The 27467-nt window shown below is 46.6% G+C and overlaps 3 protein-coding genes across 7 annotated transcripts; 1 reads left to right on the top strand and 2 right to left on the bottom strand.

Moving 5' to 3' along the window:
- Positions 1–345: 345 nt before the first annotated feature.
- On the bottom strand, positions 346–6944 carry TMEM199 (transmembrane protein 199). 2 transcript variants are annotated; one of them, XM_007485592.3, is made up of 7 exons: positions 6737–6944; positions 5604–5677; positions 4432–4521; positions 2730–2772; positions 2389–2501; positions 2024–2145; positions 346–532 (listed from the first exon to the last, which is right to left on the bottom strand). In XM_007485592.3, exons 1-6 carry the CDS (start codon positions 6942–6944, stop codon positions 2050–2052), a joined length of 624 nt encoding a protein of 207 aa, XP_007485654.1. In that variant the 3' UTR covers positions 346–532; positions 2024–2049. The 2 variants fall into 2 exon arrangements, with proteins under 2 accessions (XP_007485654.1, XP_001368624.1); XM_001368587.4 differs by lacking the exon at positions 346–532 and having other exon boundaries at positions 862–2145.
- Positions 6945–7019: 75 nt separating this feature from the next.
- Positions 7020–15575, top strand: POLDIP2 (DNA polymerase delta interacting protein 2). 2 transcript variants are annotated; one of them, XM_001368556.5, is made up of 11 exons: positions 7020–7322; positions 9695–9776; positions 10440–10537; positions 10976–11072; positions 11291–11366; positions 11732–11839; positions 12086–12222; positions 12742–12768; positions 13002–13127; positions 13572–13651; positions 14188–15575. In XM_001368556.5, exons 1-11 carry the CDS (start codon positions 7165–7167, stop codon positions 14300–14302), a joined length of 1104 nt encoding a protein of 367 aa, XP_001368593.1. In that variant the 5' UTR covers positions 7020–7164; the 3' UTR covers positions 14303–15575. The 2 variants fall into 2 exon arrangements, with proteins under 2 accessions (XP_001368593.1, XP_016284731.1); XM_016429245.2 differs by having other exon boundaries at positions 7040–7322; positions 12127–12222; positions 14188–14256.
- Positions 15533–27406, bottom strand: TNFAIP1 (TNF alpha induced protein 1). 3 transcript variants are annotated; one of them, XM_016429246.2, is made up of 7 exons: positions 27281–27406; positions 21811–22138; positions 21342–21511; positions 20398–20487; positions 20242–20294; positions 19359–19554; positions 15533–18428 (listed from the first exon to the last, which is right to left on the bottom strand). In XM_016429246.2, exons 2-7 carry the CDS (start codon positions 22022–22024, stop codon positions 18192–18194), a joined length of 960 nt encoding a protein of 319 aa, XP_016284732.1. In that variant the 5' UTR covers positions 22025–22138; positions 27281–27406; the 3' UTR covers positions 15533–18191. The 3 variants fall into 3 exon arrangements, with proteins under 3 accessions (XP_016284732.1, XP_007485653.1, XP_001368560.1); XM_007485591.3 differs by having other exon boundaries at positions 27180–27330; XM_001368523.4 differs by lacking the exon at positions 27281–27406 and adding an exon at positions 27048–27189.
- Between the last annotated feature and the right edge of the window lie 61 nt (positions 27407–27467).

Raw genomic sequence — 27467 nt, 5'->3', positions numbered from 1 at the left:
TCTAAGACAGAAGGCAAGGGTTTAAAAAAAAATCTTTTCTTTCTCCCCCAAAGGTGGCAGATGGTAGGGACAGAACCAGGTTCAGTTTAAGACACACTAGGGATGGGAAGGGAGGAGGAAATATTTAGAAATGAAGGTGATGTAACAAAAGCTATTATTATTAGATACCCAAGTGACAGGGTGACACAGAGTAGACCAGAATCAAGGGCTAGTGGACCACTCCATTCATCCATTGGGCATTCCAGGACAGTGTGGGTGCTCAGTAATAAATATTCCCCTGGGAATGTGTACCAGATTTGTGAAATAGCTATTCATTTGTAAATGTAGAGTTTAATTTTCTGGCAATTTTCTTTTACGTTTAAATTTTAATAGCATAGATTATATAAATCCTATTGGGGCATATTAAAAAAACCAACTCCAAAAACAGAGGTCAAGGACAAAGTGAAATTTCTTCTCAGCACTTAAGTCCGTGGACAGCAGAACAGTGTAATTAGCCTTTTCACTGATGGGTCCCTTTGGGGGGTTACAGGATCTGAAATAAGAATTCATTGGGAACTTCAGGCATATTCCACATATCTAGAAATACTCAACTGTTTTGCCAGCCTCTATTTGTGTGTGTGTGTATATGTATAAAAGGCATATACATATATACATATGCCTTTTCTCATACAGTAAGCCACCAGGCAGGTTAATGAGACACGACATACAGTAAACCTGAAGATATTCTCTGACATATGTGTGCCTAAAAACCACTGTGCTATGCGACATCTTACAATTAAAAACCAGAGTTTATGGAGGAATTGGGGTTAGGAGGATAACACTCAAAAACTATCAGTGACACACATACACACACAAAACAGGAACCTAATAAAAATCGTTTTATACATAGTAAATGGTTACGAAATACATAAATACTAGAGTAAATGGTAGCAGTATCTGCAGAATCGGGCCCCCGCAGGACCCTGGCTGGCAAGGTCCAATTGCTTCTGAGGTGAAAGTGGTTTCAGTGGAGGTGACCTTTAGGTCAAGGGGGGAGGGTGTCTCTTGTCCATAGTGGAATGTGGGGGAAGGGGTAGAGATAGACCAGCTCATCTCAACTTGCAGATCCTACTGTACCATAGACTATATGGCATTTCACCTTGGAAAAAAAGACCTGAAGTTTGACTGTGGAAGTAGGTGTTGGAAGGGTGGATGCTTGTGAGTTCCTGCAAAGGGGCTCAGTTTTTTTGGTCTCTTAAAGTTTCTTGTGGATGAAGTGGTGCATGAGCAAACACAAAATCCGTGTTATGCTCAAATCATTCCCTAATATATCTATCACACTAGAACAAATCTGCACTTTTTTGAAACAAGAACTGACTATATTCTTTCTTTCCAGACTAGAGAGGATTCATAGGTGGCATTTCCCCCCCAACACAAATAGGAGCTGGAGAAGGGATTTATGTGGTTAAAAATAAACAGATAGGTTTTGCCACTACTTTCTCCCCATTCCTGGAAGCAAGAGTACACGGTGCTATGAAGACAGAAAGCCTCGAGAACACCAAGGAGAGGGGAAACATATCTACAAACACTGAGATGAATGAAGGGAAGGGCAAGAAGAAATCTTGGGGTCAGAATAAAGGCAGGAACTAAAATCAGAAAAAGGCAATTCTTTTGCAAGGTCCTATCTAGTTTTCTTCTGCCTCAGTATTCTCTCTCTGCTTTTCTTTCACATGAGCACCACCTTGCAGTGGCCCTAAGACGTCCTTGATGCTACTGGCTAGGTTTATATCAAGGTTGTGAAAAGCTAAGATACCATTTGAGTTGGGGAGTGGGCAAAAATGAGGCAGTGGTTGTGGTGGCAGCTCCAGTATTCTTCTTTGGACCTTAATACAAGGCCATATGCAGAGAAGAGTCCACTGCACCCCCCTTAGTGAGTGACACAGAGCATTGAGGTTTTGAAGGTAGGCTGGCAGGTGTTAATTCTTGTAGTGAGGGTGGGAGAAGACAGTGCAAAGTCTCCCTGTGTTCCTTGGAGACACTGTACCTTTCAGGGTAGAGGAAGAATTCTTATCAAAGCTCTCCAAGTTCTCCTTCCATGGCTCGTACCATGATATAAAGCTCAGCTAGCCCCACTACAGAGGCAACAATCACTGCAGCCAGCACTCTCTGAAAGAAACAGTAGGATGAAGGAGAGATTCACCAAGTTTTGGTCCTGGAAATTTTTTTTCTTTTCCTCCCCCAACCCTATAGAGAAAACACCAGATTGCAGCACCCTTCCAGTATCTGAGCAGGATACTCTAGAGTGGCAGGAGGGTGAATTTCTCTCGGGATCATTGTTCACCCTGACAACTATGTTCACCTGAATTCAACCATTACCTTTGGAATACTTCCAGCCCAATGCCCCCTTACCCCTGTCATTTCTGAGAAGATGTACTGGCTTCCTAGGTAGGTGCAGGTAAAAGCTGCTGCCACAGTGACGAAGAAGTTGAAGATGTTGATGACCAAAGCCTTTGCTGACCTCACTGTGGGCCAAAGGGAGAAGGACACAAAGCGAATCGTCATACCCCCGAGGAGTCATCTTCACTGCCAGGCACATACCTGTGCAAGTAACCCCCTCCCCCCACTGACTAGCTTTCCATCAGAAAGGATCTCCCTGTGCTTGGGCAGGGAAGGTATGACCCACCCTCTTCTCCTGGAGAAAGGAAGAATGGTGACTGTAGTGGGGACTCTGGCTTCTCAGGGTGCCTCACCTTGTTGTCCCAAGCCAGCTAGAGTCCCACTCTGCTTTGAGGCCTAGAAAAAAGAAAAGGTAAATGGTGTGCCATGGCACAGAGGTGTCTCAGGGACTTTTCATCTGTCAGTTAAGATTATATCAGGAGGGGGCAGCTGGGTGGCTCACTCAAATCTGGCCTCAGACACTTCCCAGTTGTGTGACCCTGGGCAAGTCACTTAACCCCCATTGCCTAGCACTTCTTGTTGTTCTGACTTGGAACCAATACACAGTATTGACTCCAAGATGGAAGGTAAGGGTTTAAATTTAAATTTAAATTTCTTCCACCTAAAATGGCATTTGGGGGAAGGTTACAGATCTTATACCTAGCATTGAATCACTGAGGGCACCTGTTTGGAGATAAGAGCACAGACTCTACACCTCCATCAGGGCATGGGGAAGCGTTGAGTTACACAGGGTTGGAGTCCTTGCCTCAGATTTTAACTCCAAAGGTTCAAGTGAATTGGATTATTTTTGCTGTTCAGATTGGCTGGATACTTTCTCTAATGGATCATGACCAAAGTATCGGATGACTTGGTCACTTACTAGCTATGTGAACTGTGAGTTAGTTAGAGGAAGGAAAAAGAGTAAGAAGCCCTGGCTTCTAATCCCAGCTCTGATACTAGTTGTGCAATCTTTCTGAACTTTAGCTTTTTCACTCATAAAATGGGAGCAATAATACTTGTAATGGTCATGTTAAAGAATAATGAAGAGGCAGCTAGGTAGCATAGTAAATACATCAGGCCTGAAGTTGGGAGGATCTGGGTTTAAATCTGGCCTCAAGACACTTCTAACTGTGTGGCCCAGGGCAAGTCATTTAACTCCAATTGCCTAGCCCTTGTCATTCTAAGACAGAATGTAAAAATTAAAAGAAAAATGATGAAAGTATTTGGTAAATCTTCTACCAGAATGTAATATCCTTAAAAGCAGGGTCTATTTCTATTTAAAAAAAGAGAAAAAGATCTCTGCCTCTTTAGTGACTGGCATGCATCAAATCTCAGCAGAGTAAATATCTATTATTTGACCATAATAACTTAGTTTTTCTGAGCTTCAGTTTTCTCATCTTTAAAATGGGGATACTACTGCTTATCTTATAGAGTTGTTATGAGAAACTAAAAAAAGAGAATGCATAGAAAACTGTCAAAAAAAAAAAAGAAGCATTATTTATCCTCTAAATACAGAGCCCTCTAGTGGCTGGAACAGAGCACTAGAAGCCAAAAAGAAATTTACCTTCCCTGTGTCACATCCCTTCCACAAAGAATCCACTGGGAGCACCAATACACCCTTCATTTCCATGGTTCCACCAGGCCTGACCTCCTTTGGCTAATTTTTCTGGAGTCTGAAGTATCCACTTAATAGATGAATTTTCTAAACTCATTCATGAATCTATCCTGACTGAAACTCAAACTTTTGTTTGATGAAGGTAAGATTTAGTGCTGAAATGTTTTGTATTAATTTCAGAGGCAGGACTGAACTCATGCTTTAACAAGGTTTAATTGTAGGTATTTTTTGTTTTTCTTTTCTATCAGATTAAGGAAATCTAAGAATTAGGAAATTCCTTGAGCAAAGGGACTTTTACTTCCTACAGAAGACCTAGGAGGCAGTTGCTTCCTTCCTCTGTAAACCTCTTCCTGGTAAAAAGGCTTTGCACAGAGTTTAAGGTGTGAATTCTTAGCCCTCACCTGGCAGGAAACATTCCGGGTGATCCGACTGTATTCCTCATTGGCCAGCTGAACTTTGATCTTCTCCAATCGGGCGACCAGCTCTGGATTCTGAGGCAGGACAAAATGGGAAATATGCACTATGACATGACCCCTGTGTAAAATTGGACTTGAACTCTGGACTTCAACCCCCACAAGCCTTTGCTCCACTTCCCCAGAATGCTTTGTAATCTCACCTGGGCTGAGATCGAGAAGGGATTTAAGCTGATTGCAAAGGCTTTTGGCTCTCTTTTTTGGACTTCCGTTTTGGAGCAGATGTGGCTCTTTCCATAATGTAGGTGAGGTCTTGTCTAGGCCTCTCTGACCTAGGCACGTTTTTCTTATCCTGTATTTTCTTTAACCCGTAACTTTTAATAAACCTCTAAAAAATATAATACTCCTTGCAGAGAGAAACTAATTTCTACCTGCCTCAGTCTCCCTTAAATTTTAATCTTTACACCTGTCCTCCGAGTGTTACTAGTTCTGATCATTTGGTTCAAGATCTAACTCCTTTCCAGTGTAGGCTATGGTGATTCAAGCTCACTAGGTCTAGGTTTTCTGTAAAAAAAACCCTAGGTATATAAAAAGGGGTGTATACTCTTCTCCTAAAGGCATCAGCTAGGTGATACAGTAGATAGAGCTGCTGAGCCTGGAGTCAGGAAGACTTGGGTTCAAATCCAGTCTCAGATACTTATGAGTAGCATGACCCTGGGCTAGTCACTTAATATTGTGTGACTCAGTTCCTTTATCTGTCAAATAAGTTAGAGAAAGAAATGGCAAACCATTACAATATTTGTTACCAAGAACTCCCAAATGGGGGGCAGCTAGGTAGTACAGTGGATAGAGTACCTAGGTCTGGAGTTGGAAGGGACTGGGTTCAAATCTGACTTCAGACCTTTTTTAACTATGAGACCCATGGCAAATCATGTAACCCCAAATGCCTAGTCCTCACTGCTCTTGCCTTAGAATTCATACTAAGTATCAAAACTCAGTATCTATCATAGTATATATTTTAAAAGGACACTCCCCCCACCCCCCCATGGGATTGTGCATAATTGGACATGATTGAAAAATGACTTAAAAGACAACAAATAGTATAACATTAGAACCCAACAGGATGAAATTTTACCCACCCAATCACATCTGTTACTTACTCTTGGAGGTTTCACAATCTTGGGGAGATATATTTCACTGCCTTCCAGAAGCTCATGAAGGAAGACTGAGGAGCCTAGGAAAAGAAAGTTTGTATAGTGATTCACAAAGGAATGATATTTGAGCCAGGCCTGAACCCTCCATTCTTTCTGTCTAGCAGAAACAGCAGGCTCAAGTAGAAACTCACTCAGATGTTGGACCCTCTTTAAGAGTGATTTTAAAATGAGAAATGCCTTAAAAATTATCCTTACATCCCCCTCTCACTGATTCACCACCCTGAACAGCTTGGCTAGTATTATGGTCAACTTCTTATTAGATAGTGACTACTGTAGGAAGCCAACTAGAAGTAGGTAGGTGGCTCATGGATAGAGCTGCTGGGCCTGGAGTCAGGAAGATCTGAGCCTCAGACAAAGCACTAGCTGTGTGACCCATGGCAAGTTCCTCATCTGTCAAAGGAGCTGGAGAAAGACAGAACTAACCACTCCAGTATCTTTGCCAAGAAAACCTCATGGATAGTAATGGTGTGCTTTTAGGTGACAGCCAAAGGAAGAGTCAGAAGTGACTGTTAAGTACAGGGAGTTAAAATTATTTTCACTAGTGATGGGAAACAGTCACAGATAAGTAATAATCCATGACTCATTTAAATTGATCCTTTTATTTTTCCTGTGGTTAAACTGAGGGTTTTTTTCTTTTTTCTAATTAAGCCTGTGTGAAAGAGGAAACTTGAGCCCAAGAAAGGTCAAGCCCCAGCTGATGGCTGGGTCAGGTCTATTCTTTCCCGTCACTTCCTCCTTCAGGGTTTAAGATGATAAATGGGATTACAATGTCACTGCTTCCCGCGGCACGAGAAGGTTCCAAAAGGATTGGGGTATAAGGGTGGAGGCTGATTTGGGACTGCAAAGAGGTACGGAGGGCGGACCATTCCTCAGAACCTTGTTTTCAAACATAAAATGCACTGGACTCGCCCAGGCAGAGACGGGAGGAGCTGAGATTCGAACTCAGGCCCTCGGCATCCAGCTTGAGCATCCGAGAAAGCAGGATGGGGGAAGGGGACGCGGTGGACCCCTTCCCTCCCCCCAAACGCGTGTGCGCGCGCGTGTCGAGGGTTAGGTCTCTGCCGGTCTAGAACTCTCACCCTGCTGCCTTAAGTGCTGGTGCAGCTCGAGGAACAGGCGGAAGGGCACCACGGGCCTCAGGTCTCCGCTGTCGCCCCTCTCGGCCTTCTTCTCCAGCGCCGCCTCTAGTCGCGCCCGTAGCTCCCGAGGCATAGGCACTCCATTTAGTTCCCCGTCGGGGCCCAGGGCTCGCTGCAGCCGCTCCCCGACAAGCAGGGAGGACGCCATCTTGAGTCACGCTACGTCAGGTGACCAGTGGTGGAGCAGGCGAGGCAGTTCCGGGGTGGAACCCTAGAGCGGCTGCGGCGGGCGGGGAGTGCGACACGCTGAGCCTTCTGGGACGGAGGCGGGGCGCCGCGCGGCGGAGGCGGCGCGCAGAACTCCGCGTAGGCATCCGCGTCTGTGACCGTGACCGAGTCCGCGCGTCCGCGGCGGCCCAGGCGCCGACATGGCGGGCTGTGTGGCCCGGCGGGCCCTAGCCGTGGGCAGCCGCTGCTGCTGCTGGTGGTCCCGGCCGCTGGTGGCTGCCCGGGCATTGCGGCCCCTCGCGACCTTTCCCCCGGCGACCCCTGTCGCGGCCACAGCGCGGAGACACCTCTCCTCCCGGTGAGGGGAAGGGGCGGGGGAAATGAGAGGGGGCGGGAGGGGGCGCGGGGCCCCCCTGCTCCTGTTCTTCGAAGAGCTGTTCTTCGAAATTTTGGTGTGGATCTGGTGGAGTCTAAGCCCCTTGAGGACAGGGCTGGGGACTCTAGTTCCCCTGTGGCCAGGCCATTTGGCGCTAGGCGAGTAGAGTGGAAGATCCTCAAGAGCAGTCACTCTTGTCCTTGTGTTTGACTGCCCAGTGCCCAGACCAGTGACTGGATGTTACAGTAATGGACAAGTAGAGTGGAAGCTTTTCAAAGACAGGAACTCTTGTATTTATAGCCCGTGCCTAGACCCTACTGTAATAGACAACTAGTAGAATGGAAGCTTCTAGAGGGCAGAGGTACTTGTTTTTTGATTTGGCTGTCTAGTTCCTTAACCAGTTCCTGGACTACAGAGTAAAAGACAAATCGAGCGGAAGCATCTGGAGAGCAGGCACTCTTATTTTGATCTTTTTCCTTAATGCCTAAATCAAGTGTTTGAACTATATAGTAATTGCCAAGTAGAGTGTAATCCCCTCGAGGGCAGGGACTCTTTGTTTTTTGTCTTTCTTCCTCCAGTGCCTGGACCATGCAGTAATGGGCAAGTAAGTTCTTAGAAGGCCCCAATGCTTGATCCATACAGTAACAGAAATAGAAAAAGAAGTCCCTTGAAGGTAGAGACTGTTTGATATTTAGGTCTAGAATCATGATAATTTAAAAATTGCCTCCAAGTTTAGCCCCTGGCACACTACCTAGGTAGTAAGCTCCTTAAGGTAGGGGACTCCTTTGTTTTTACAACTTGATATCATAGAAAATTATCGCTAACTTGTATGTTCTTGAGAAATTAATTTGCCCAAAGTCACCAGGCCAGTTAGTGGGTATGTCTTTGTAACTCCCCCACCTAACAGCCAGTCCACAAGCATTTATTAAACACCTACTGAATATCAGGCCTCTGCCAAATTCTGGGGTTATAAAGAGAGGCAAAAGACAGCCCTTGCCCTGGAGGAGGTCACAGTCTGATAGGAGGGATGGCATGAGAAATAACTATACAAATAAATTATAGATCTTATGAATTGGAGGTTATCCACAGAGGGAGATCAGGCATCATATCTGGACTCTTATTTAATCAGTAAACAAACATTAAGTACCTAATACTCTGTACTGGGCATTATGTTGGATGCTAGAGCTTCCAGAAAACAAAGACAGCCCCTGTCCTTGAGGAAGGAGCTCACAGTGATGGAGAGGACATATAAATAATTATGGACCTAGAAGATGAATACATAGAAGGAAGGGGTTAGCCCTATTTGGGAAATATGTAAGGTTTCCTGTGGAACCTGAGCCTTGAAGGAAGAAGGGAAACTAGAGTTAGAGTTGAGGGGCTGAGCATTCTGAGGACAGGACCAGGCAGCAGCGGAGGCATTGATGTGTAACTTGTTTGAGAAATCAAGGGTAGAGTGACTTAAGAAGGGGGTGGGGTACCTTAGAGACCCCTGAGTCCCACCCAGTCATTTTATAGATGAGGAAACTGAGGCCCAGGTTGGTTATGTGACTATCTTGAGGTCCCACCCTGGGCCCTTGAGGCAGAATTTAAGTTCAAGGCAGCCAGTGCTCTTCCCCTGCTCCCTTCCCCTGGGTTGGGACTCTCTAGGCTTGATTCTTATGTCTGAACATCCTGGGTCTCCTGTGCCTGGGCATTGACTTCCCTGAGGTCTAAAGCATGGCCAGAGGCAACAGAAGGACTCCCAGGCTTCCATGTGTCTCTAACTGGTTGGGGAATATGGATTCTTGACTCATTTTTGGAGATGGAGTTGGTGTGTTTGTATAGTGTACTGTTGCTGGCACAGCTTTGGGTGAAAGAGCCTGGGAGGTTCATGGGGAAGTCTGGAGGTGTCTCCAAATTGCATAGGATTGCAGGGAGTCTCTCCTGCTCACACTGGAAACTGAGAGGGTTCAATTTGTTGTATTGCTTAGGATTAGGGATGGGTATTAGGGAGATGTGGATGGTCCTCATGAGGAACCTTTATACAGTTCCCTTCTTGTCTCTCAAATAAATGAGAGAGAGGAGCAGACAGGCACTTTTAGAACACCTACTATGTGCCAGACACTGGGCTGAGCATTTTGCAGATCATCATAACAGCTCTAAAAAGTGGGTGCTGTTATTTATCCCCATTTTACTGTTGAGGAAACTTAGGCAGACAGGTGAAATGACTAGCTGAGGGTCCCACAGCCAGAATGCCTTAAAAGGGTCAATTTGAACTGGGATCTTCTGACTCCAGCCTAGCACTGTTTCATTAATTTTTCCCAATGGAAGAAAGCACCCCATGCCATTCACTTCAATGCTCTCCTTCTCTTCAGAAACCGACCAGAGGGCAAAGTGTTGGAAACAGTTGGTGTATTTGAGGTGCCAAAGCAGAATGGAAAATATGAGACAGGCCAGGTGAGTGCTGGGAATGACCATGACCACTGGGGAGTAATAGTAACTGGAATCACCATTTATAGTCATGAGAAATTGGCTGATTTTCTTCCAGATGAGTTTTCTAATGACAGGCTTGGGGCTGGGTGAGAGCAGTAGGTACTCTCAGTTTGGGGAGTTCTGGTTTCCACTGTGCTTGTGTGTACCAGGGCAAAAGTGGTCTAAGATTAGCAGAGGATCATAGTGATGATGATGATGATGATGATGATGGCAGCCAACATGAGGTACTGTTTTATCCTCACAGCAGCTCCATGAGGCAGGTGCTGCTATTATCTCCATTTTTACAGAGGAGATTACAGATGGAGAGGGGTTAAGGGACTTTCCTTGGATCCCCCCCCCCCCCCAATTGAAAGTATCTAGGAATGGTTTGGTTTTAGGGGGACTGAGATGCAAGTGGAGGAAAGTCTCTTGAATATGCTTAGGAAAGAATATTGAGAGTGAAAGAAGCACTTTGCCACTTGGTTTTGAAGGGCACTAGTTGTCCTAGTCTGGCCAGGTGTCCCTTCCTTTTCTCTTGTATGTGGCTGGGGCCTGGGTCTCTTTTGGGTGTCTGAAGGAAGTGATGTTCTTGCTCGAGACTAATGTTGTAGCCAGATTGCATAGGTTCAACAAACTCTTCTCTTGCAGCTCTTTCTTCATAGTATATTTGGGTACCGAGGTGTTGTCCTGTTTCCCTGGCAGGCCAGGTTGTATGACCGGGATGTGGCTTCTACAGCCCCAGAAAAGTAAGCCTCCCTGCTGTGTTTGTGTCTTTCAAGTGGTGCCAGGGGAGTGGTCTTGAGGGAGAAGAAAAGCACCTTGTAATGGGTCCCAGAGGTGAAGATGGCATTTCCCCAGTGGTCCATCTGATGTCTGAGTGCTCTGGTGGCACCACCGAGGGATGGGGACAAGAGTGCTCAGTGCCAGAGAGGAAGGCCTAAGCTATGCCAACATATGCCCTCAGTTTCTAGTCTTCACCCCAGGAGGACATTTGCTGGGTCACTTTGAATGCTTGTTTCTACCTGAATCATTACAAGCCAATGCTAAAAGTGCCTTTGGCAGAAGAGCTTACTTGGGAACTCTCCTCTGCTAGCCTCCCAGCTCTCCATCCTATCCCCACCCCATAAAAGTAAATTACAGAATATGCAGCAACTGCTGCACTAAGACCTTTCTCCCACACCCAGAACAGAGAACCCAGCTGGCCATGGCTCTAAGGAGGTGAAAGGCAAAACTCACACGTACTACCAGGTGTTGATCGATGCCCGGGACTGCCCACACATAGTAAGTGCACAAGGATATTGGGCCCTAGATTCCCTTGACCAAGTGAGAGATCAGTGCCTTGCCTAAAAGCCATAGTAGAGGCAGTAGGTATGCACGGTAGGAGCGAGCTGGAAACAACAACACAGCCTTGGTCCTTCCTAGAACCAAGACCAGGGATGAAGCCCCTTCACAGTGTGGGTGTGCAGAGACCAATCCTCCTAACTTCTCTCTTGCCTCAGTCTCAGAGATCTCAGACAGAAGCTGTGACATTCTTGGCCAACCATGATGACAGTCGAGCTCTCTACGCTATACCAGGTAGGTGAGGGAAAGTTTGAGGCTGGCAAGGAATTGTGGGATACACCTGGCATTCTTTAAGAAATGCCTTGTTTGGCTGAGTGTTAGTACTAGGCTCGTTTCAGGGAGCTAGGTGGGCAGGACCAAGTCTCTGTGTCTCACTAGGCCTTGCTTCCTTTCAGCCAGGACCTCTTGATTGGGAACCAAGTTTATGTGTTTGTATTCCTGAAAAGAAAGGAGCCCTAGGGAATGGGAGGAATGGGTCTGTAGCTCAGGAATGGCCTGCTTCCTCCTGCACAGGCTTGACATTTCTGCCCTCAGGAGAGCCTCTTTCTTCTCTGTTTCTTCAGTGGGAGTCACTGAGCTTCTTTGTTTTTCTTTCCTAGGCCTGGACTATGTTAGCCATGAAGACATCCTCCCCTATACATCCACTGACCAGGTTCCCATCCAGCATGAGCTGTTTGAAAGGTTTCTCCTCTATGAACAGTCAAAAGGTACTAGCCCCTAGGGATTGATTTTGGGATGACCAAGACAGCCTTTTTCAGAGACCGTGGTGTTCTTAGAGCTTGTCCTTGGCCCAGGCCTCCTTCTAGATGCTCTGCCTCCTCTGTCTTGGGGTCTGATTAGGCAGAGGCATGTGCATCTTGAGCAGGGAGTAGGGTGAGGATCTAAGCAGGAAGAGTGGAGGAAACTGTTCAGTTGCACCTGAGGCAGAGTTGGTGGGTTCACTCCTCTCTTAGCTCCACCCTTTGTGGCTCGAGAGACACTTCGTGCTTGGCAGGAGAAGAATCACCCCTGGCTGGAGCTGTCAGATGTCCACCGGGAAACTACCGAGAACATCCGTGTCACTGTCATCCCCTTCTACATGGGCATGAGGGTAGGTCCCCATCCTGGGCATACTCCACTCTGGGTCTAGGCTCTGCAGCCTGAGAATGGGGTTTTCTTGGGGCTGTATCCATTGTCGGTTTGTTTGATATTTTTCCCAGCGCATCCTCTTGAGTCGGGCTGGTCCAGAGCAGGTCCTTTTGCCCCAGGATCTTGATCTGCCTCCTTGCTCTATAGCCTCATGTCCTACCCTGACTACTTCAGGATTGATAAAGGCGGGGACTGAGTCTAGGCCTCTGTCTGGTTGGGTTACACTTTCTTCCTCTCCTCCCATTTCACTTTGATCAGAAGGGCAAGCATAGACAAGAGTGAGGTCTATGGCAGAAGCTCCCCCCATCCTGAAGAGCAGACTTAAGGGAAGGGGGCTCTCTAGCTTGCTGCCTCAGTTCATGTTCACAGTCTGGTGCCTGCTGGGAGCACTGACCCTCTTGGACCTTTCCTGTAATGCCCCATCTCTAAGCATTTGGTACCCCTTCTCTGGGGCTAATGATCTTTGTGCTTCTCTCCTTAGGAGGCCCAGAATTCCCATGTCTACTGGGTGAGTTTTCCTTTCCACAGAGCCCTCAGGGCAGGGGTGGTGGGGTGCTGGCTTGAAGGAAGAATGTGTTCTTCCTCTCTGACCAGGGAAGGAGAAAATCAGATCAGGTTCTCAGGCGTTGTTGTTGGCTTTTCTGTGACTGGGGAGGGAGGAGAGGTCATCCTCTCTCAACAGGCCAGCCCACTGCCTCACTCATCCTTCCCCAGTCCTGACCAGCTCTCTCCTTTGGGCAGTGGCGCTATTGTATCCGTTTGGAAAACTTGGACAGCGATGTAGTTCAGCTTCGGGAACGTCACTGGAGGATATTCAGCCTGTCAGGCACGCTGGAAACAGTGCGTGGCCGAGGTGTGGTAGGCAGGGTAAGGCTGAGAGCTTCCCTTCCTGGTGGTCTTTGGATACCTGGTGGCTGGGTTTAAGACTCTTTCTGACTCCTGTCTTTTATTTTTCTCTTTTTAAATAGGTTTGGGGAGGGGATAAGCTGTGGATGACACAGCTTCTGGCAAAACTACATTGATGTTCTTGGGGATGAAATCTTTGGGGGTTTTGGCACCAGGGTCCTTGTCCATCCATTCAACACTGAACCATCAGTCAGGTCATCTTAGCTGGCATCAGAGGGGGCCACCTGCAGGGTACTGACCAGCCTGTCCATTCCCAGTATTCCTCTGGTGATGCTCCAGGTCTGGAGGCTTGGCCTGTAGGTAGCTTGAGGTGGCCATGGGCAGCAGCAGGGTCAGATAAGAGTCAGTCCCTGTGAGTGTCCATTGCTTCCTCTTCTGATTCTGCCCTTTCACATACCTTCCCAGGAGCCTGTCTTATCCAAAGAACAGCCAGCTTTCCAGTATAGCAGCCATGTTTCTCTGCAGGCCTCCAGTGGGCACATGTGGTGAGTAAGCCTCTCATCCTGGGACATGCCAGGACAGTCATTGCTTTCCTTTTGAACCTTCCTTTCTCCCTGCAATTCAGCACACTGCCGGGCAGTCAGAGCCTAGGACAAATGTTCATTCTTAACTTTTTTGTGAGTCCTAGAATCCAGGCTGGGGAAGCCCATAATATTTTTAAAATAAGGGACTGGGACTAGTGGGAGATAATTTTATTGTAGTATAGTTGTCACAATGTTGTTGTTCTCTTCCCTCCCCCCCCCCGCCCCCCCACCGCCCCTCCAGAAAAGTTGTGGATCCAGGTTAAGAACTGTTGACCTAAAACAAGACAGTCTGTACTGTTTGACACCACCAGGAAACTGGATGGGCAGGGTAGGAAGGTTGAGCTTTTCATAAGACATTCCCTTTTCCCATGCCGGGCAGGTGAGAGTTTTGGGCCACTTTTCCCCACTTATTCCATAGCTAAGAAAATGAGGTTCCTAATAGGGATGAGGGGCTTAGGCCAAATCTCCCTTTGAGTTGGGCTCTGTCTGTCTTACAGGGGCACGTTCCGCTTTGAGAGGCCTGATGGATCTCACTTTGATGTCCGAATTCCTCCCTTCTCCCTGGAAAGCAATAAGGATGAGAAAACACCCCCTTCTGGCCTTCACTGGTAGGGCAACTCAGGGTCCATGCCCAGCCTTGGCCCACCTAAGTGACTTCCACCTCACAGCTGCTGCAGAACATTGGGCTTTCTTCACCTCTCCCAGGCCACCATAGGTTTGGCGTCTCTTATAGTTTGTTCCATTTGGTTGTGGTTTTTTTTTTTTTGGGTTACATAACAATTTTCTCTAAAGACCCCCCCACTGGGCTCCTCCAGAAGCAGCCTTTCCTGCCCTGCTTGTACCATGTTCCAGTAAAACTTCCTGTTTGGCTGTCCCAGGAGACAGAAGGGCTATCCTTCTGCCCATTTCTTGGAGGTGCTTCGGAGTGTGAAGTTTGGTCAATAAATCCGTGCATGCCTGGCTGCCCTTTCCATTTTTGTATCAGGGCACCAGCTCCCCTGTTAAGGCACCAGGCAGTTGGCTTTCTGCCATTTCTGAGAGCAAAGAAAACCACCAGAACTCTGAGCACGGTCCTTTTTTCCAACACCCTTCTCTCAAGAGAGCTCCACCTCTGGCTGGGAGTTTGTGGTCAGAATGCCATCTGACCCAGCTACTCCTGGCCTTGGCCCTGTGTTGGAAGTACGGAGGCAGACAGGAGTTCTTTCCCATTGAACTCTCCAGTTCCTGGCAACCACAGGATGAGAGCATGGGAGGGTCTCTAGCCAGGGGTCACAGAAAAGTCGACTTGTCCAGCCCTTGGTAAGAGTTTATAGATACGTGTCCACCTTTCTTCTCAGACTTTTGAGAACACAGCTCACCTAGAATGCCTGGGGATGGTGACCTGTTGTTTCTGGGATAGGGTTACTTAGTAATTGGAATTCTTGGGCCAGTGTGGATGAGAATTATAAAAGGGGGTCTGGGTTAATTCAAATCATTAGGATGGGCAAAACTGGTTCTAGAGGCCGGTCCAGCTACCTCTCCTTACTGAGAACCGTTTTTTCTCTGCCTTGTTTCCTGGAAGGTGAAGAATTGTATTTTTCTAAGTAAAGTAAAATTAGGGCTGCTTGTATCAGCAGCAGAGTTCTAACATGCCATCTACACTTGCCCTATTGGAACTGCTTGGGCTGACAACATGACCCATTTCAAGAGTTAAAAAAATTAGATTTCTACTCTGACTGGGGAGTGCCTACAATAGTACAACTGGACCAAATTGGGTCTTGTGATCCAGAAGGGAATGGAAGAATTACTCCAGACTGAGACTTTGGGCTATGCCACATCACACAAATAAATCCCCACTTTGTGTACAGTGTAACAGGATTTTATTAAAAATTAGTGTTTGCTTCCATTGCCTGTGCTAATCAGGGAGAGGAAACATCGCCATTTAGAAGGTTAACAAAAAGAATGAGGCCTTCATTTCAGCCAAGGGCCTACCTGACCTTTGAGGCAGAGATGGGAAGATCATCCTTAGACCTCCCTTGGAGCAGGAAGCAGCCTGATTGTACAAAGCATAATCTCCAGCTATTAGCTGGCTGTTGGTTTCCAACAAAACTGCCAAAATGGGGCCTGCCTGAAGTCTCAAGCATAGGGTCTGGGGGCAGTAAATAGCAATACCACATCTGAGCCATTGTTATGCCTCCCCCAAACCTCTTGGTGTATGTTAGGGGAAGGTTGTCCAGTTCTGACTTAAGAAACCAACAGGAACAGCAGCTTAAAAAAGGTAGGACAGTCATTCAAAAGTGCTATACAAAACAAATACCAAAGCCACTTAGAGTTGAGCTGGGGTTTGGGGGAAGGGCCATAGCCGCAGGTTCTGCAGTCAGGCAGTGATTGTCTCAGATCTATTTTTCATTTACTCTGGCTGTTGAAGTCAGAAGTTTCCACAGCTAAGAGATGAGTGACTTAAGGATTTCTGGTGAACACTTGAAAAATCTATCTACTTTTGATTGCAGACTTAGTGTTTTCTAAAGGAAATTCTCCAACTATATAGTGTTTCTGGTGAAAGCAGCAGTGGTCAGCAGACCAAGAATTCTGATAGTTTCAGCCTGGACAACTTAAGATAATGCCTACAACATGCCTTCAGTTCTGTATGGAAAAAGACCAGAGAAAAGGGTGGTAATATTCCATGAGCCCACAGAGCTCTTCCTGTCCAGGCAGGTGGCCTAGGACCACCTTGAGGGGGTTAGAGCAGTGAATGGAAGCCAAATGAGAGGTAATAGCCCGAGTTTCCACCTTGAATGCCAAAGGATGTAACAGTGAGTTAAACTGTTGGTCATCAGACCACACTCAAAAAACATCTGAGGTGTAGAACTAGGCAGAACGGGTTGACGCCAATTATCTCCCCAGTCAAAGAAAGGCTAACTTACAATTATCTTGCTTTGATGAGGGGTGGGAACATTAAAAGGTGGCTGTGAAGGTGCCATTCTAAGGGTCTTGGAGCTACATTCAAGATTTTGAAAGAATGAACCAAGAAACAAAGGCCAGTATGGGCTCCTAGAAGTAGAATAGAGGCAGGAAGAGCTTGAGAGGCATTAGCTGATTTGATGACCACAATCATCTGGGGAGGAAGGAGGCACTGGCTTCTGGAAAAGAATTCTGAAAAGATCCTTCTCCGGAGATTAAACTAAGAGGGGCCTGTGGCCCAGAAGAGAGTTCTCATCCCCTGGCAGTGAAGATTCCATAAGCTAAATGATCCAGAAGAAGGGACAAAGGCTTGAAGGGAGCTTGGGCTCTTCCCTTCTGTATTATTGCTCTGTAAAGGCCACAGGAACCATTGCTTTTTGAAGCTACCATGCTACCCTTTTCAGAAGCATGCCCATTAAACATGAACGCCAAGAGATATTTGTGTGGCCAAGTGACCATCTACTGCAGGCAAGATGCAGGCACCACCACCTCATGGTCCTTTAGAGAACATATCAGAAGTGTGGTTGAGGGTGCACCCATATGGGGAAAGAGCTAAAAAAAAGAACAGAGGTAGAAACCATCCTTAGGGTAATGTCTGGAGTCCCTGGTGAAGGTTATATGCTGGCAAAAACTAAGTTTCTCTTCAGCTGGACCTACCACTGTTCCAGCCTGAAAATTTGGCCTTTTCTTAACTTTTCCAGGGCCCTGGCAGTCGGACCCTATGGTTTTTTTTTAATAGCAAGACCAACCATTTCATTCTTTTCATCCAAAAAGGGAACTGAGTGACCTTTCCTTGCTTCTCTGGATTGGGTCCTAGGGAATGAGGCAGAACAGGGTTGAAAAAAGAAAACATGGGGAGATTACCTTGTTTCCTCTGGTGAAAAGTCAATGGATAAGGGTTGATATTTTTGCAGAAGAATAAAACATTCTGAAGAAACTACATTAATGATCCAAGAGAACCAAGGGGAGTTGAGGTAGCCTCCCCCACTTACCCTCTCTGAAGGGGTGGCTCAGTCATAGAATTTAAAATATCCTCTTCCTTATAAAAAAAGCTGCTGCTTAACTAAACCTGTGATTGGAAATTTCCTAGAGGACTGCCTAGGGCCTCTCCATTCCTAGAACTGAATTCTCAGCTCCTATTGTACCCCAGAAAGAGGCCCTAAAACAGTGTCCCACTCCACTACCAAACTTGTGAAGGGCAAGAGGACCCATCAGAAGGTACAAGAAAGATCTAAGACCTAGAGCTCCAGGGTCTTCTTAGTGAGAATTTGGAGAGGCTGATCCCCTGAGCTATAAGGTTGACCTGAAGAACAGTACCCTGGGGCTATCCCAGCAGGGAACCAGGCAGGTGAGGGAAAAGGCTTAGCTATGCCATTGGTGGGCAAGGTTCAGTCACCTTGAGCAGAGAAGAGAAGCAGGACAAAGGCCCTTCCCTACTCTGCTCCCCTTAGCCTCTATACAAGGCAGAGGCAGATATACTCGCCCAACAAATGATGCTGGTTTGGGTGCACCCCAGAGGGGGTAACTTGGGCTGTCTGGGTCCCATGACTGGGAGGCACTGTCAATCCCGATGGGTAGACTGGTGGCTGAGCTGCCGATCGTCATAGGTGCTGTAGCGTTTGACGTGGATGCGGCGGACTCGGTCCCGTAGTTCAAAGGCCTCCTCATCTTCACCAGGGCACACCTGGCTCCGGCTGCGGCTTGTTGCCTCCAACAAAGAGTTGTCAGGGACTCGGGGTGTCTCGTAGAGCAGGACATTGAGTGTTTCCTCATAGATTCGAGCCTCTGGGAACTCCACCTAGGGGGTCCAGGGAAACCAAGAGGGATTAGAGAGGGGGTTCCAAGGCTGGTGACTTGGTTGCAGTCCTATAACTGCAGAAGGCAACTCCTCAAACACTGAAGCCTCACTTGGAGCTAGAATAAGAACCCATCTCAGTGCAGGGCTTCAGTTTCTCATCTAAGAAATGGGAAGAATTGTGAATGACCCCAGCATACATGCTTTCAGAAATCTCTGGCTGTTTTGTGGGAAGACAGCCATACTGTACTGTATGACAGCAGGTCAGCAGACATTGCTGATGCCTGGCTGACCTTTGACTATGGTAGTGAAGGTGATTTCTAAAGTCCTTTGTAGCTTGAATCTATGAGTAAGTTGCCTTCTCTGAATTTCCTCACTGGCTAAACGGAGTAGGCCCTCCCTTGCCCACCTACCCTGTGGGATTTTTGTGCCACCTCACTGAGATACTAGCTGAATACTATACTTGGCACCACACTCCGACCTCCTGGGCTAATTCAGGGACAATAAGGGCTCTTTTTGAGCACCAGCTCATCCCTTCCCCTCCTCCTTCTCTTCCAGACATGACCTATGCCAGATATCATCATGCCCCAGTACAGTGGGACTTGGGAAGCTGTCTTGGATATTTCTGCAAACCTCTTGCCTGTATCTATTCTCCTGACTATCATATCCTCTGCTTGCATGCCCAAGCCACCCTGGCCCCTTCAGATTTCTTGTCTCTCCAAGACATCCATCACAGGCAACAGCTATTACCCAGATGTTTTAAGATACTCATCTAATTGATGGTGGCTGCCCAGCCTGTAGCCCCTGTATTGGGGCTGTCCTTGAACTTTAATGATCTGCAGGTCCAAGTCTATAAAAATGGATCTATTGACCATGTCTCAATGAGAACAGGGCAGCCCTCCTAATCCCAGCCCCCAGGGCCGCCTGGTGTACCTTTGTCTGCTTTTTCTCAGTGGCATAGACAATGGAGGTGCAGCACACCTCAGCCAACTTCCGGCCTTGGCCATAGAAAGACCAGCAGCAGATTTCATCTCCAATGACATCCTTAATAAAGAGCACACGGCCATTGAAGCGGAGAGAGAGTTTGTCAAACAGTTCAATGTTCTTAAGCAAGTGGTCATCAGAATTGCTATAAAACAAAGACATTGGAAGGTGTGGAGTGAGTCTGTGGTCTCTGGAGCAGAGCTAAGGCTGCAGGCTTTGCCCTCAGAGACACAACATGTCAGTGACTACTAGAGTTTCCTTTAGTTGCTGTGGCTGCGAAAGGGAACCCTTCTGCACTAGTTTTATGTTGGGACCAGAGAGAGCCTGCAACTGACCAAAGTTGTCTATCCAGACAACAGAACCCGGGAGAAAGGGAACTTCCCTTAAAGTTTAGATATAGGAGAATAAAGGTGATCTTGTTAGGACCTCATCTCTGATATGGAGATGGTCTGACACACATTCTTCCTTGCTCTCCCTTCGGAGCTAAGTCATCAAAGGTGGTTCAGGGATGTGGGCCAGGAAGGGAAGGATACCCTGGAGGGCACCAGTGAGCTGAACACAAGTCCCTACTTGGGCAATGGGTGAGAGAAGAGGCAGCTCCTGTGACCCTAGACCTCTAGTCCACTAATGTTCTCTGGGGAAGTGTTAGCTCCTTTTGCTACTTTATGGCCTATATCCTGCCCCTATGGGCTCATCCCATCTCTCTCTGCCCAAAGGGAATGTACACTCAGTGTGGCTGTTCCAAGAGGCATCTTAGCTTGGCTCCCTCTTTCCATCCATTCCAGGGGTGGCCCTCCTGATTCTGGCAATGGCTCCTCCTCAGGCCCCTCACCTGGTGTAGGAGTACTTGTTGTTGCTTCGGTTGTAAAGTAGCTTCACCACAGGCTGTAGGGGGAAGGGTGGAGATAAGAGATGAAAAGGGTCTGCCTGATTCCTTGCAGATGGCTTCCCTTCCCCTCCCATCAGGACTCTGGAAGGGTGATGCTACCTTAGTAGAGGCTTCAATAAGTCGCTCCTCCTCCTTTGGGGATGTGATGATGGGGATGTTGCACACGGGCTGATATGAGTCCTTCTTATCCTGTATGCGTGCAAGCAAGAGAAGGGGTGGGTGTTCTGGGATCACACTCTCTTTGTGCCTGGTACCAATGAGGAGCATGACACAGCTTCCAGCTGTGCTGACAGTCCCCAGGGGAGCTACCCAGGCAGCTTTGCAAGGCCATTGCCTATCCTTTTCCATAACCTGAGGGCAGCCCCCCTTTTTAACAAAGGATGAAAAAAGGAGGCTCAGGAAGGAAGGAGAATAATGATGATGATGATGAGATTGGACTTAAACTTTATAAAGCACTTTACAAATATCTCATTTTATCTTGCAAATGACCCACCACCTTGGGAGGTAGGTGTTTTTATTATCTCATTTTAGAAATGAGGAAACGGAAGCAGATGGCAGATCAGTGACTCATCCGGGACAGCAAGTGTGTAAGGCTGGATTTGTGATTCTAGGCCTAGGGTTCTAGTCACTGTGTAACCTAACTGCCTGATGCCTTGATCAAGGGCATCCAATAGTAGCAAGATAAAGCATAGAACCCAGATGTTTTGCCTCCCCACCCAGAAGTTATGCCATTGCTCTCCAGGCCCCAGTGTAGTTGGGGCCCTATTCTGACTCGCTAAGTGACTGATTGTGGGCAGTGATGACTGAGTGACAAGTTGATAGCCTACAGGATTCAAAGTTCCAGGCTAAGACAACTTGGCAGGCAAATATCTGGACAGAAAATGGTTGTCAGTCCCTCTGGAGAACCAGAAGCTCTCCTGCCATGTTGACCTGGCACTGGATTTACCCCAAATCTATCTCTGCCCAATTCTTTAAGAATAAGTCCATGAAGGAGAGTGGGGAAGGGTTGTTGCTTGGACACTAATACCTTGCCCTCTGCATACCTGCAGTGCTGCCTGACACATGTCCACCAGCCCCTGGATGAGGTAATATTTGGCTTCTGCCATAAGCTCCTTGATTTCTTGCCGGTTCTGGGGAAGGGTGATGGTGTCATCTCGGAGGTAATTCAAAATGGTGCCAAAGTGCTTCCCACATCGGTCTATGAGGATCCAGCCTGAGAATTCAGATCAGAATCCAGGGGGATTATTGCTGTACCCAGAGTACTTTATTTCTCCAGCTCCTAAACCTACAAAGGGTTGTATGGATAGGCATAGAAGTCTCTCATTTCTTGGGCCCTCACCTATCTATGAGAAGAGGGGATGAAGCAGGCCATCCTTGAGGTCCTATTCAACACTAATAGTCTATGAAAGGGAAAATGCCCATATCTCTTGTGTAAGGTTTGCCCTGAAACCAATCAGCCTTAAAGCTTCCTACTGCCACCCACCCTCTTCCTTCTCTGCCTTGGGTCCTTACCCTCCTTGTCAGTGAGCACCTCCATGCGCCCACTGAACATGGCTTTGAGCATGGTGTCATGGCGGGTGAGCACGCGAACCGTGGTATAGTAAAGGGAGCCCCCAACATTGAGCTGGATGTATTTGTTGCCCAGCCCACCGCCCTTGAAGCCTCCTGGTTTGGGCTTAGACCCTGAGGCTGGACACAGGCCAGCCAAGCAGGTGTCTCCGGACATCTCCCGTTGCAGGTAGATGACCACACGGCAGGAGGTGGGCCTGGGGCGTTCCACTGTGGTGGAGGATGTCACAGGTAAGCAATTGGTGGAGGCCAGAGCCTCATAATCTCAGGACTGAAGGCAGAAGGGAAGAAAGAATAGGAGTCAGGAGATTTGTGAAGTTAGGACTTGGAAGACTTCCAATAAACCAGTTAAATCTTAGCCAACCAATCAAAGTCTTAGTGAGACTGAGAATTTGGCCCATCTCCTTGAAGTGACCCTCCAGATTCTGTCAGAAACAAAGCACCAAGTTGTTCTATTTTTCAATGGGAGTGAATTAAGTGAAGTGAAAAGAGTAATTTAAAAAAATTTCATTTCATTTTCTGATCTGCATTCTCTCCCTTCCCTCCCTCCCAACATTAAGAAAGAAAAACAACCCATAACAAATATGTGGAAAGGAACTGGAACAGAGAGCCACCACTTGGGTAGCAATGTGACTTGGGAGAAAAGATTGGAATAAGTGAGGATGAAGACACCAGTATCTTCAGCTGCCAGACTGAAGGTCAACAGAAAGGGTAGGACTGGATAAGTCAATCTGAGGATCATCAGCATAGAGGTAATCAAATCTGAGAATGAAGAGATTAGCAAGTATAATAGTAAAAGGGAGACCCCGGTGAGGACCAAGCCCTAGGGGATGCTCCAGAGTGACTGGGAAAGAATCCAACAAAAAAAGGAGACTGAGAAGAAGCAGTTAGAGAGGTAGGAGAACCTGGAAAGAGGTCATGAAGAATTGGAGAGCTTCAGGGAATTGACTGATACCCCTGGCCTCATGATGCTGGTTTCTTGGTTCTCTCTTCCTTGTGCAGAATTCATGCCAATTCTTGAAATCATTAGAGCTTTCTCTTATGTAAAGAAATGAATGGAAGACCCCTTGCTGCTAGTCTTTCTGATAGGACAGGGCTTCCCAACTCTTCTATTTCCTTAGTGGATGGAAAAGACTTTGTGAAGATTGGATTTGGCTCTTTCCTGACTGTAACAATGAAAGTACTTAGCTCTTCCTTGATTGTGAAGGTTAAATTGTAATCCCCTGCCTATATTTAGATTTTAATCCCCAAATATGTAAGCATAGTATTTAAAGTCAAGTATGGAGATCTACCCATTTTGGATTTTAACCACAAAAAGGTATGCACACCCATTTCATACATTGAGTAGGTCCTCTATGACCCACCTATGAAAGAGTGGGCAGTCCTGGAGTAGAGCATCAGCTCTGATTGGTAGATGTAAAAATTGGGGGAATTGATGTAAGAGAAAAAGATCTTTAAAAGTGGAAACAGAGACACACATAGAGACAGTTGGAGTGAAGAGAGACACTTGGAGTGGAACCTCCTGTAAGAAGCAGTTCTACTGGAGTTGAGGCTGATAATCTAATGATTGAACTGACACATAGTGAGTGTAAAGGCTGACTTTAGTAATGCATTTTTGGGATTGGATTTAGTAATTAAATCCCTGGTGACCAATTAAATATATTCAGTCCAACCAGAAATTTAACAACCTTAGAAATGTTTCATGTTCTAGGAAAGTCAGAAGATGTGCCCCCAATACAGGTTTCATTGTGATATGTAATTCTAGATGCTCATGGGCTCTGGAGGAAGTATATAGGGACAATCCCTCATGGATTAGAGGCTCTGTTTGATTTTCCTCCCATCTACTTAAAAAAAAAAAACCCACACAACCAAAAAACCTTACCTTCTGTCTTAATATCTAGAACAGAAGAGTGGTAAGGGCTAGGCAAATGGATTAATTGATTTGCCCAGAATCACATAGCTAGTTAGTATTGAGACCAGATTTGAACCTAGGACCTCCTGACTTCAGGCCTGGCTCTCTATCCACTGTGCATCCCTGCCATTTTTTTTCAAGGTAGTGGTCTAAAGTTCTTAGAGGGCTGTTCTAAAAGTAAAAAAGTCCTGGTTCAAGGCCTACATGACTCCAAGCTGGTCCTTTAATATTTCGAGGATCCCAGGCAACTCTCAAAGACAATAGATTTAATAGAGAAAGCTTCCTTCTTTGGCGTTCCTTACTCCTATGGTCATAAGTTTGGTCCAAAGAAATGATCAGTGAGGTGTACCTAATTGTTTATCTGTCTTTGGAACAAAACACAGACACAGACTGAACTTCCCTGCCTTCTCCCCCCAATACTAGGCTTGTCTTCCCAGTGAGATTATAAACTCCCTTAGGGCAAGAATTATGTCCAACACACAGTGTTGGCACATTGTAGGTATTCATTCAATATTGACTTTGGAGCTAGAACTGTGGCTAAAAAAAGTTTAGGCTAAATAGAAGAAATTTCAGACTTTTAGAAAAAGACCCAGAAATAAAAAGTATGTTTTATAATGGAGTTCTTGGAGAATCTAGATTTTAGCAAAGTCATCCGACAACCTCTTATGGACAAGATAGAGGGGTACAGGCTGGATAGGGAATGATTATAACTGAAGATATTTCTCACATGTTCCACCCTTCTACCCAGCAGCCCAATGAGAGTGCTTCCTCCCTCCTCTGTCTGGGGAAAGGGGTAGGACTTGCATGCCATGTGAGGGGTGCAGTTTGGGTATTCGGGCTCTAAAAGATTCATGATCACTGGCCTATGTTGTTTGCCATTTTTATGGGTGACGAGAATAAAAGTGGATCAAATTTCTGGATGACATCAGAATCTACAAAGTTCTTTGTAGGGCAGAATACTGGGCTATATCTAATGAGAAATTGAATAGTGATAAAGGTGGAGTCTTACATTTGGACCCAAATAAGATAGATTTCACAAGTTAAGAAAACAGGTGAGGCATCAGTGTCTTGAGCAAGTAGGTGGCTCAGCGGATAAAGCACTAGGCTTGGAATCAGGAAGACTTCTGTGTTCAAACATGGCCTCAGACGCTTCTAACTAGTTGTATAACCCCGGGCAAGTCACTTAGCCCTGCATGCCTTAGCTTCTCATTTATAAAATAGGCTGAGGAAAGAAATGGAAAATCGCTCCAGAATCTTTATCAAGAAAACTCCAAATTGGGGTCATGAAGAGTCATGAACATGACTGAAACTACTAAATACCATCAGAGGATTAGAGTTGGAAGTGGCCTTTAGGTTCACCTAGGTCAATTCCTTATTCTATTGAGGAAGAAGAGGACAAGACTAATGAAGAAGTGACTTGCTCAGGGTCATACAGTTCGTAGCAGCTAAGCAGGTATGGCTGGAGTAAAAGATCTTGTAGGGTTAATGCGCTGCAGTGAACAGAATGTACCCACAGAATGTGAGAAAAAAAATCAAATATGGTCTTTGTCTAGCACTAAAGAAGAGGGAAATGAGACTCCTGATAAAGTCAGACACTTCTGGACTGTTATGTTCAATTTGGGGCACCACATTTTAGGAAAAAGGTTCTAGAATAATGCAAGGCACCCAGGATTGAAGGAATTGGCATATTCAGTCTGGAAAAAAGTTAGTGGGGAAGAATGCTAACTTTCTACAAATATTAGAAGGCCTATCATATAGGAAAAAGATTAGACTGATTCTGTAAGTTCCATGAAGGCGGAAGCAGGAACAATGAGTGGAAATGGTAGAGGAATAGGTTTAGTTATGAGAGTGAATCAAAAGTGGCCAGTCTCGGGTAGTAGGGGACTCTACTTAAAGCAGAAGTCTTCAAGAAAGGGAAGAACAACTTGTTGGGTCTATTGCAGAGGGTGTTATTACTAAGTATGGGTTGGGCTAGAAGTAGCCTCAGAGTCTCTGCCATTCCGGGATTTGGAGAAGGCATCCTTCTGTACTTAGAGTGATTATCCTAACTAGAAAAGCAAGGAGAGAATATTGTCCTTGCCTTCTGAATTTTGTGACATCTAACCTAAGGGTTCTTTCCTTTCTGCCTTTTCAACTTGTTAAGCCCTTAGAAGGTTTTTGAAGCCTCTTCTTTCCCTTCCCCAAAGAAACCAAGAAACACAATGGAATGAGAAAGCAAAGGGATTTTCCAACTTTCGAAGCCATTAGCACGCCAGGAGCCAAGCAGGGCCCTTTCCTCACAATGCAGTTGCTTTTGAGCAAGGAGCCTATCCTGGATGATGTGAGGTCTGAGTACATTTTACTTTCAACCAATGGGCTCTTAAATTCCACCCAAAGGGAACGCCCTGAAATTGACTCCAGGGAAAATGAAGTTTCCATTGATACCCTCAGTGCTCTTCCTTCCGGACTTTAGTTTTTCCATTTCTTTGGGAGGTTTAAGGTTGTATGTTTTTGCCTCAACCAATTAGGTAAGTGGAAACTTTACTGAATAGGGACCCCCCACCCCCTCACCCCTGGCAGAAGGAAATAGATGTGACTTTAGAAGTGGTGGGGAAAAAAGGGCCTCAAAGAAAGGCCATGGGGGAAATGAAATAATCGATACACAGAGAATTTTCACTGTTCTGAGTCCTCATCCCCACAGCTCCTTTCTTGGATTCGGGCAGGAGGAAGAAGCTAGAAGCGAGCATCAGAGATGCTGCTGGCACTTCAATCAGAAGACTTCTTCCCTCCATCCCAAGGTTTTAAAGATGCCCACAAATCAATCCTTATTGGAAAGAGTTACTAGTAGCCATTCCTTCTATTCAATAAGCATTTTAGTGAAGCCATACAGGTGGATATAAAATAATAAAAAGCAACTTCTAGTCCTCAAAGAAGTTCCATTTTGCCTCTTTTCCAGTCTTCTTTTCTTTTGCGCTGGCCTGTTTCCCTCCCTCTTTCTCCATCCCTTTCCGTCCTCCTCTCAATGTCTCACTTTCTCTCCCTTCTCTTTTCATTCCTTCTTGTCTTCCTTTTCCTTCCATCCCTTTCCTTTTTCCCATTCCTTCTCCTCTTCCATCCTTTCTCCTCTTTCCGTCTTCTCCTCCCCGTCTCCTTCCATCCCTTCTCTTTCCTGTCCTCTTCCTATCCCTTCTCTTCTTTCCTCCGTCTCGGGCGGGCTAGTGGCCGAGTTGAGCCTCCCTCCGGATCCGGAGCCTCTTGTCCGCCCGAGAGGGCGCAGCCCTTTTCTTACCTTCGTCCCGGGATCGCCTCCCTTGAGCTCAGTCGGCCCTAGCTCCAGCCCTTGCAACCCCAGCCAAGCAGAACGCCCCGACCTCGAACCCAGCCCGGCCTAGCCCCCACCCCTGGCCTCTCGTGAGCTCACATCCTTCGCTGGCTCCACCCCGAGTCAGCTTCCTCCCCTCCCAGCTCCCAAGCCTTGCCGGGAAGGGCCCAGGACCACAACCCCCAGCATGCAAAACGAACAAAGGCACGTGTCCGGTGGTTGTTTCCTAGTCCCTACACCTCCTCCGGGGCCGTCTTATCCCGGGAAAGAAGGGAAGTGATTTCCGGTCCCTCTTTCGGCGCAAAGGACTAGGGGAAATGTGGGCTGACTCCGTGGTCTTGCCATCGCGTCTCAGACTCAACTTCCCAGCAGACACTGAGGAGAGGG

The sequence above is a fragment of the Monodelphis domestica genome, chromosome 2 (genome assembly GCF_027887165.1).
Source record: "Monodelphis domestica isolate mMonDom1 chromosome 2, mMonDom1.pri, whole genome shotgun sequence".
Taxonomy (NCBI): domain Eukaryota; kingdom Metazoa; phylum Chordata; class Mammalia; order Didelphimorphia; family Didelphidae; genus Monodelphis; species Monodelphis domestica.
The sequence above is the reverse complement of the archived record's forward strand: the minus strand, read 5'-3'. Positions and strand labels throughout refer to the sequence as shown.